Consider the following 10,807-nt stretch of genomic DNA (forward strand, 5'->3'; position numbering starts at 1 on the left):
TGTGTTCTTCCCGTTGGGCCTGAGTGCTGCTGGGCACATTGTCAGCTCTGTGTTGCAGAGTTCTGATGACGCTCAGTTTGTGTTCCAGCGGGTGGTGTGAGTCGAAAAGTAGATATTGGTCTGTGTGTGTCTGTTTCCTGTAAACCCCAATGTGGAGGCTCCTGTCTTCCCCAATGTGGACGTCACAGTCCAAGAAGGGCAAACTGTTGTTCTTTACGTCTTCCCTTGTGAACTTAATGTTCTTGTCCACTGAGTTGATGTGTTTGGTAAACACTTGCACCTCTTGTGTTTGGATTTTGACCCATGTATCTGAACCAGTGGCTTGGAGGTGTTCCTCTGAAGGAGTTTATCCAAAGAGGATAAATATCTGAGTCTCATCACCAGCCAGTCAGACTAGCTTGGTCTAGTCAGATAGGCACGAACTGAGGAAGCCTCTTGGATGAGAGGCGAAACGTCTTCACGGATATATACCAAGTCCAGTTGCACTCGATTCAACTCCTTTGGAGAACCATGACCTGGATGAATGAGAACATTCACAGACATGTTTACTTATTTACTTACTCTGATACCACCTCTCTACATCTCCTCATTCATCCATTGCCTTTACTCCCCTTTCGCTTAGCCTTTGGGGTAGAGTAGTGGGGCAGAAGAGCAAATGTTTCCCCTCTGTCCCAATACGTCTTTTCTTCTGCCGTCGCTCTTACGTTTAACTATGTTACATCACTATGTAAGTTCAACTGCTATGTTATAGTAGTATGTATATTTACATCACATCCACTACGCTGCATCCCCGTAGTTTTGTTCTTTAACCCATAACTGGGGTAACCTTGACTCATCCTCAGGGCGTGCCCACATGCCACTGGGCCATGATAACGAGTCTACGGGGGGTTACTCCTGCGGGGGCTTCTGTTCGGGGTTGCCCCACCCTTAGCCTCTGGCTAAAAAGGCCTTACCCCGCAAGGCAGCGGTGTACCGGTTACTTGATAGGGCGCCGGTGATTCGCCCATAGTCAGAGCCCCGCTAGTGAAAACAGTCTGAAGGTGGAGGAGGTGGGGTTGGCTTGTCAAGGAGAAGCGTTCTACTGTGCTAGGTGGCTTGTGTGTTTTTGACACCACACCAGACCAGACCAGACCACAGCAGACCAGACCACAGCAGACCACACCAGACCTGAGCAAGGCAGGGTCAGTCATATCTGGGTTGGTTTGCATGCAGTGAAGATCTGCCCACGTCATTTGAAAGCTCTATCGGAAAAGCCCTCAACACACACCAACGTTAGGATGCCAACGCTGTGTTTTATTTGTCATCGTGTAGTCAGTTAAGAACGGCTTTGCACCACCAGCCAGGCGAAACGTTGATACTGCATCCTGTGAAACGTTGCTATGTGATAATGCTGCTGCTAGTCTCGGTCAGTGCACAGTCAACAAGTTACCTGCCAGGTACACCTCACCTCACCTTAGCATGTGTTCAGCACTTGACTTGTTAGTAGAAAAGCATCTGCAGTGATATTTCCTGCAGTGGAGGACTAATACAGAAAGCAAAAGACTCATTTACTGGAAGAAAAAAAAAATAGGCTGGATATGTTTTTTGCCAACATCTGTCAGCTCTTCTACATATTGGCTGTTATCATCATCCGGTACATCCTTCATCAGCTGGCCGTCAGAAACAAGACTTTGCCTGCTGGTGGGTTCTCGGCCTCGTGACACAGTGTCCGCATCGCGCCGCAGTTCACCAGCTGCAAAACATGCATGCGAGATATACTTTGACATAACATGTGCAAAAAAGAAAAACAGATCAGTGAGATGCAAACTGAAAGACCCGTGTGGCAGATTAAAAGCCAGGCTTAAAGCAATCTGTTTTATTAATATGCTCAGAGAAGGTCTGGAGTCTAACGTGCCATTTGTAACAGATAATACTGTCAAAGACTTGTTCAAGGGGAGGAGCGAGACGAGGCTGCACGGGGGCGCAGAGTGAAGAGTACGAGTGTTCAAATGAAGCACGGGAACACGGGGAGAGTGGCTGCATTTCCTGGGACGGCATTGTCTCAACAGACGAGAAGAGGCTGAATCCTCTACCCGACCTCATGCCACATCCCTGAAGCCAGCAGGAGGGATGTACAGCGTTCTCCTCATCACCCAAGGAACCTCGGATGCAACGAGATTATGAAGATTTGATATATCTGGGGTGGGTGGGGGGGAGGGGGGGAGAGCACGGTGGCTGCATATCAAGAGCCAGGATTAGTTGCCTTTTCATTTTGTTTCATCTCGCCTGGCCTCGACCATGAGGCTAGAGCGCGGCCGGCGGGCTTCTCTAGCACTCACCCTCAACTTTGTGGCGTTTGCGTTTGCCTTATCAGCAGTGACCACCAGCTACTGGTGTGAGGGGACCAGAAAGGTAGTCAAGCCCTTCTGCACAGGGCCACCGGTGAAGGTCAAGCAGTGGTTCTGCATCCGTTTCAACAGCTCCAACATCAACGACACACGACTGGTCCAGTACATCTGGGAGACGGGGGAGGAGAAGTTTCTCATGAGGAAATTTCACACGGGGATCTTCTTCTCCTGCGAGCAGGCCGCTGACATGAACGGTAGGACAGTGAGCTGACGGTGCTTCATTGACCTTGATCTAGGTGTTAATAGAAAAAACACAAAACCAGGAAGTGATGCTGGAGGAAGTGCTTCATGTGAAGGCAGGGAAAAAAACAGTTTGTCTTTTCAGCTGTAATGATGGTTTCAGGCAGTAATGGCGTCAATGAAATGTCAGTTTTTTTACGTTGTGACATGTTGGACGAGCAGATGATCGGATAACGCTCCACCGTCCATATCACGGCCTGACTTCTGACATCTTTTGCCAGTTATCAGGTTGACCAAACAAATACATGCATGTTATGAAAGTAAACCTTTCCGTCGGCCCTCTTGTTTGTTCTACTGTGAAACCGTGGCAGTGGGAGGACAAGTGCCACAGTAGATCAAGTACAAGTTATTACCTGGCTGTTCAGTACAGCTTTCCAGATGAACGAGTACTAACTGTAGTTGTATGAAGTACATGTATCAGAACAGGATTTCCCTCCCATGTTACTGTACCCAACTTTGGGTATGGGTATTACTGTTAGAGTAAACAGCAGGCTGTCTCGGATCAAAACGCACCTTCGTGCGACAGAAGAGTGAGTGTAGGGATCACACGCTGCACTTCTAGTGCAGAAATAGAAGAAACACCATCGCAGCCACTTACACCTTGCCTGCAGCTGTGACTGCGGCAGAAAGTCGTCGAGATAGCTCTGATTTCTTTAAGTTTATACAACTGCTAATCCATGCAGAGAAATGATGAATATACATGGAGGCAGTTGTAGCCTTCAGGTAAGAGAGGCTAGATTATGATCAAAGGGTTGCCAGCTTTCTACTAGCATAGTATAGTAACTTTATACTAGTGTAGTATAGTAACTTGGGAGTTTGAGTGGAGGTGGTTATTTGAGTGTTGGCAAAGCTGCATATCAACAGAACTTTTGACATCCATTTAAGGCCTTGAACAACTTATAGAGCTGGATTCAAAACACAGACAGACAGACAGACAGACAGACAGACAGACAGACAGACAGACAGACAGACAAGAGTCATCATTACAATATACAGACAATTAAACTTATCCTGCAGGTCTTACAAGGAAGTTCGAGATTTCTACCAACTTCCTCACTAATGACAGGTTTGTATGTGCTGACGGGGCAGGTGGGAATTTCTCCCGACCAAAGACACCAAGATAAAATCTTCTGAATGTCTCCAGGGCAGGGCAGACTGATCAATAAGATGATAACAGGCTTCAAAATGACTGATTTCATGATTGATCCTCTGATTACAGGGTTCGACTGTAGAGACTTCTCTGAGATTGCGCCTGAACACGAGCGAGGTTGGTAAAGGACGCGGCCGACCGTGACGGCCGGACCGATAAGTACTGGAATGTTGTTGCACATGTTCTTATTCCTGGGCTGCACCTTCTGCATTGTTGCAGCTGTCTTTTTGGCCTCCTTGTTTCTTCACCTCACAAGGTTTTTATGTCTTGTACAGACTCAAGGACAGACAAGTCCACTGACCGACAGACTATCACTGACTGAATGTCATCATTCACATCATTTCATGTTGAGCCTGGAGGCTCTACAGAGGCTCTACAGAGGCTCTACAGAGACTCTACAGAGGCTCGACAGAGGCTCTACAGAGGCTCTACAGAGACTCTACAGAGACTACAGAGACTCTGCAGAGACTCTACAGAGACTCTACAGAGACTCTACAGAGGCTCTGCAGAGACTACAGAGACTCTACAGAGACTACGCAGAGACTACAGAGGCTCTGCAGAGACTACAGAGACTACAGAGACTCTACAGAGACTACAGAGACTCTACAGAGACTCTACAGAGACTCTACAGAGACTACAGAGACTCTACAGAGGCTCTGCAGAGACTACAGAGACTCTACAGAGACTACGCAGAGACTACAGAGGCTCTGCAGAGACTACAGAGACTCTACAGAGACTCTACAGAGACTGCAGAGACTCTACGGAGACTCTACAGAGACTCTACAGAGGCTCTACAGAGACACAACAGAGACTACAGAGACTCTACAGAGGCTCTGCAGAGACTACAGAGACTCTACAGAGACTACGCAGAGACTACAGAGGCTCTGCAGAGACTACAGAGACTCTACAGAGGCTCGACAGAGGCTCTACAGAGGCTCTACAGAGACTCTACAGAGACTACAGAGACTCTGCAGAGACTCTACAGAGACTCTACAGAGACTCTACAGAGGCTCTGCAGAGACTACAGAGACTCTACAGAGACTACGCAGAGACTACAGAGGCTCTGCAGAGACTACAGAGACTACAGAGACTCTACAGAGACTACAGAGACTCTACAGAGACTCTACAGAGGCTCTACAGAGACTACAGAGACTCTACAGAGGCTCTGCAGAGACTACAGAGACTCTACAGAGACTACGCAGAGACTACAGAGGCTCTGCAGAGACACAACAGAGACTACAGGGACTCTGTAGAGACTCTACAGAGACTCTACAGAGACTCTACAGAGGCTCTGCAGAGACTACAGAGACTCTCCAGAGACTACAGAGGCTCTACAGAGACACTACAGAGACTCTACAGAGACTCTACAGAGACTCTGCAGAGACACTACAGAGACTCTACAGAGACTACAGAGACTCTGCAGAGACTACAGAGACTCTACAGAGACACTACAGAGACTCTACAGAGACTACAGAGACTCTACAGAGACACTACAGAGACTCTGCAGAGACACTACAGAGACTCTACAGAGACTACAGAGACTCTACAGAGACACTACAGAGACTCTACAGAGACTACAGAGACTCTGCAGAGACTACAGAGACTCTACAGAGACACTACAGAGACTCTGCAGAGACTCTACAGAGACTACAGAGGCTCTACAGAGACTCTACAGAGACTTCAGTGAAACAGCTAGCTGTGAGATGGCAGGAGTTCAGGCTGCTCTGACTGCAGATAGTTTCCCACTAACGTTTTGATAGATGAGGATGAGATCCAGCTTGGGCCATTATAAAATGTTAGTGTGCTGAAACAAATGTATTAAAGTTTGGGGCAATTTGATCCTGAACATTCTGAGTGGCAAACAACATGATCAATCAAGGGAGCTCAAGGTCTAATTGCATAACTTTCAACACAAAAACCAAGTTGAGAAAGCCCTAATGGCCCACGTTCTGTTTCAGCAGTCACAGAATCCATTTCTTGGTGGGTTTGAATTACCATCAAGCTGCTTCGTGCTCCCACAGTCCCATCCTCCCTCGCAGTGTGAGAGCTCTCACCTCCGCTACTCTCGCTGTGCTCATGAGCAGCTTTCATCCCATCAGCAACAGCTGCCATGTTTTCACAAATCCCTGCAGCCGCCGCGGATCAGGTAGTTCCAGTAGGGTTCGGGCAGATTACAGCAAGAGAAAGACCCATCTGCAACAGGTCTGCCGCTTTCCATCCCACTGATACACTCATGTCTCCCTTCCCAGGAGTGGGATTAGTGATGAGGGACAAGGTATTATTTGGAAAACACAACTCATCTCTCTCTTTTCCTCTCCCTCTATCCTCAGGGGTCCTGTGGTTGTGTATAGTGGCGGAGAGTCTGTACCTCACCCTGCTGTTCACAGGCGGGGCTCTCATGACCCTGGAGCAGTGCCCCTGCTTTAGTGTCATGAACAAGCTAAAGCTCAACGCCTTCGCTGCCTTGTGCACCGCCTTGTCAGGTAACGTCACCGGGGACGCCTTTGTTGCGGTGTGCAACAACTTGCAGCAGCAGTCTCCTGGCTTTTGTTTTTTGGTTTTTGAATGAGACTGAGCTGACACCAACGACCCTACCTAGCTAAAGCCGGTGCGTAGTTCTCTGTCGTTCGGTGGAAATCCTGTGGCTGGTCTGAGTTTCAAAAAAGGCTGTGACGGTCTGACTGCTGGACCAGCACAGGGGCAGACATACTGGTCCCAGGCTTAACCGACTGAAAGAAAAGACCGGCTGGCCAGAGATCCACCACAGGGATGAGAGCTGCAATCACAGCGGACAGCTTTCCACATAATCTCAATCAAAACAATATACTTGGCGTGTCAGCTGATACCACAGCCCCCCTCGTTCTGGTTTCAAGTACCAAGTCCTCTCCCCTTTACCACTTATGATATGGTGAATAACATTTTGTCACTATCAAAGACTCATTGCCTCATGGGTAATAAATGTATACGGCATCGTTCTGCAGCATCGTGTGCATCATGTCATCTGGTGCAAGGTATCTCAGCAGCTCTCAGAACAGCTGCTTTCCCACTGTGTCGGCTCTGCTGACGAAAAGAGAGATGATTTAGGTAAAAAAAAAACCCAAAGAGCACAAAACCTTCAGCTGACCAAGAGCAACGTACTGTTGTATCAGTGAATTCCTGTGCAACGGATGTGTTCAGCATAACACAAGTCCCCGAATGTATCTGGGGGGGGTGCATCTCACCCCCCCCACCCCTGCTGAACCCCCACCACCACCACCACCACCACCAAAAGAAAGATAGAAAGACATATTTTGGATAAAAACAACCAGGGCAAGAGCGGGGCAATAGGTCGGGCTCCCTGATGGGGGACAGCGATGACAGGCTTGCCCCGCCAGCTCGCACGAGGCGCCGCAGTCTGCACAGTGCCCACTTGCTGCCTTGGAGGATTTGCTGGTTTGTAGACTAATCGGATTGGCCCGGGGCAGCGGTTTTGGGCAATGACAAGGTCTGCCCTGTGGAGCCCACCCCCCCCCCTACACACACACACACACCTCCCACACCACCCCTCCCCTCCCCTGACCCCTGACCCCCATCCCCCTGTTGTTATGCGCTAATCCCAAGGGAAGCAGCTGTAGAGTGCTGGCTGAGAGATGGCCCAGAGCCGGCCGGCAGGGCGAGGATATGCAGGCCCACGCAGGCTGACCTGACCGGGGTCTGTGCCGTATCTGTTCGAGTATCACACAGCCCTGTCTGGCTCAGTGTCAACGGCAGACCAAAGCTGGAGCACGTTTCAGGCTTGGACATCAAGTCTTCCACCTAAATTCTGCCTGATGCCTGACACCATCAGGCATCAGGGACTGCCGGTGGAAGCTGGCCTCTGGCCTCTGTGATTTCTTTATTATTTGGTTTTCGCTGCGCTGCAGAACAACAACTATCATGAAAAGCACAGGAAGTTCAAGTTGTTCATTTCCCTTCTTGCATTGCACTGACACGTTTAGATTACGCAGACTCGCCGTGCAATGCTTCTATCACAAACTGCTGCATTGCTGAGGTTTTAACAGCCTCTCAAGAGGACGGGTCACCCAGCCGTGAGTGACACGTAACACGGGAGATAACAGATACCGTAAACCAATAGTTTGCAGTAGTGCATGAAACAAATCTGATATTTTAGTCTTTCAAGCCCCGCAGCTGAGTAAAAAGCTTGAATTGTTTTTGCTCTTAGGCCTTTGTGGGATGGTGGCCCACATGATGTTCACCACCATATTCCAGTTGGCTGTAGCGATGGGGCCAGAGGACTGGAGACCCAAGACCTGGGACTACAGTTGGTCTTATGCGTAAGTGCGCCTTTCACCCCCTGTACAAATAAGGTTGAAATCAAGGTGGGTAGTTACACACACACACACACACACACACACACACACACACACACACACACACACACACACTGTGAAGTACCAACCTCTGTACAGTTTCACCCGAGGCCCCTGTTTACATGCAATAGATGACCATATTTGCCGTATTAGCTGCATCTTATATAACATCCAATGCTTCTTGCATCCATTTACTCAGCTTGGCATGGAGCTCCTTCGGCACCTGCATGGGTTCTGCAGTGACGGCGTTGAACAGGTATACCAAGACCATCATAGAGTTCAAATACAAGCGGCGGAACATCGAGAAGAACCTGCGGATCAAGCAGAAGATGATGGAGCTGGATCTCCCGGAACAGATGTGGGACATGTACTTGACTACCGCGCCCGCCGACCCCGAGGCACCCTTACAACTACCGGTCAATGGGCACAAACCGCCAAGTGGCACGGCCTACGTGGTCGACATGAATGGCGCACCGGATCAGCAGGGAGAGGAGTATTGCTAAAGTCCAGCTGTTCGGCAGACTTGGCCCCATGCCCCTTTAGAAGACTTCTTGGGAGTGATTTCCTGGAGACAGATTGCTTCTTGTTCCCGGATTTAAGAATTTAATACGGGGGACTTTTTTTTTTTGCTGCTTTTTTAATTATTATGATTTACACACAATGTGTATCTGGAACCGGTCACAAGCACACACAATTCCTCTTGAGACACTACAGCATGGTTGGTTCTGACACCACATGTACTCGCTCGCTATATAGAGGGGAAGGAAGGCAAGTCTGCAATTTCCAAAGTCTTCAAACCTGGCCGGGGCTGTTGTTGCAGCACAGCTGCTACATATCTATTTCAAGTCTGGCACTGACCAAGTGCTGCATTTTTGCTGCATGAGATGCAACAAAACCTTTCTCGGTGACCCCCTTGATAAGAGGGACAATGAGGGCGGCTTGGACCAGAGAAGCTTGTTGGACGGCACAGCCAGGCATTACACTATGGTAAAGCTGATGTCACAGAGAACATGACTGCATGCCACAGCACACGAGAGCCAGGCCAAGTGATTACGCACCACTCCGACATGCTTGTCGACGAATAGTGCGGCGAATCTTAGACGAATGGTACATCATGTGTCCAGCGCCAAGCCCGTGACTATTATAATCATGACTGTTCAGAAAAAGATGGGATTAGCTGTGTTTTCAAGCTGCCGACGTGCTGGCTATGTGTTACCATACAGCACATATGGGGCGGAGGGGATCAGTGGATGTTTGTTCCCAGATGTTTGTCCAGATGATCACCGCTAAGCATGGACAACAAATTTATGTGTTTAGAAACATTCATTATAACGTGCTTGAGGTTGTTGTTTATAGGGGTTTTGTTTGTTCTCCACACTTTGAAATAAGCAAATAGATTCAGAGGAATGGATGTCCAGTACAGCCATGTGTATGCACGGTTTGGACTTCCACTTTACAGGAACAACTAGCATGTAACCCTGGAGTGTCTCAGCAATCCTGGTGCCCTGATTAGGGCTGCTTTTGCATGCCCAGTGGCTCCACTTTCCCTCTCAACCATTTGCCATAGCACTGTCTTCAGACTGTTTGACGATCGTCGTATCCACGTTTAAATCAAGACGTTGCAACACATGTCAGTTCAGTTCCCTGGCTGACCAACGAACAACAGCTGTCACTACCAGTGAATACGGTTGCAATTTGATGTCTGCACATGACAGATACACTTAAACAGGTATTTCCGAGTTACCGTGCAAGGCAAGCATGCACCAGCAGGGTGTGTCTGCACAGGAGAAATACTCACACCTGGTGGAGAAAACTGTAAGTGCATTACACAGTTTTGAAAACAACATGCCATTAAGGTCAATGTGTTTTTCAGAAGGACAGAAAAAAATATAGACATTAGGCTTCATCCATCAATCGTTTGCACGTGCACATTTGCTCTTAGACACCCGTGGGATTTTTTAGCCCTGACATTTGTCGGAGACCAGTGTGGAACCCGGGTAACCCCTGAATGTAGACGCCACTTGGCTAACACTGATGTCTTTGCAAGCCTGGGTGATGGCTCCTTGCAAGATGTAGACAACAGCTGTTAGGGGGAAGAAATTACAAATAACCAGCATGCTTTGCACTGACTGTCAGACAGTCTTGAGCGCTAAAGAAATCCTGTAGGTTTTTAACAACATTGTACACACGAACGATTGATGAATGAGGCCCACTGATCCCAAAGTGTGTCTTTGAAAATATTGTCCAAAATAAAAATTGAAACGCGACTAACAAAACGGCGAGCTTACGCAACTCTATTGGACAAAATGCTTTCCTAGTTTCTTCCTAAGAGTGCATCATAAAAGCAATTATCTATGGCTTTTTTCCAAAATACCTCACAGTCCTTTCTGGGTGTAGCTGGTCCCAGCATCAATTTGAACTCTGGTGCATTGTTAATCTCATATTTTAAGTGTTAAATTACAATGGGTGACCATAAAGAGTCATCTGGCAAGTGACGTGTAAGCGGTCAATAGCCGAACCGGTGTCTTGGCGTTTGGTAAAGCCACAAGCCGAAACTTGCAGAAAACATAATGAAAACTGCACCGGTCGATAAAAGTCAAGTATTCATCCTAACAGAACCACAACACACATCTCTAGATCAGCAACGACCACCAAAGTGTAACAACAGTATACCGGTTTGG

At 48.2% G+C, this 10,807-nt stretch overlaps 1 protein-coding gene across 1 annotated transcript; it reads left to right on the top strand.

Annotated features, from left to right (window-relative positions):
* The first annotated feature begins 2,277 nt into the window (after positions 1-2,277).
* LOC130119981 (germ cell-specific gene 1-like protein) lies at positions 2,278-8,629 on the top strand. The gene is made up of 5 exons (XM_056288593.1): positions 2,278-2,581; positions 3,847-3,894; positions 6,108-6,260; positions 7,979-8,090; positions 8,326-8,629. The coding sequence occupies exons 1-5, from the start codon at positions 2,278-2,280 to the stop codon at positions 8,627-8,629; spliced, it is 921 nt and encodes a 306-aa protein (XP_056144568.1).
* The last annotated feature ends 2,178 nt before the right edge of the window (positions 8,630-10,807 follow it).

This window comes from Lampris incognitus, chromosome 10 (assembly GCF_029633865.1).
Source record: "Lampris incognitus isolate fLamInc1 chromosome 10, fLamInc1.hap2, whole genome shotgun sequence".
Classification (NCBI taxonomy): Eukaryota; Metazoa; Chordata; class Actinopteri; order Lampriformes; family Lampridae; genus Lampris; species Lampris incognitus.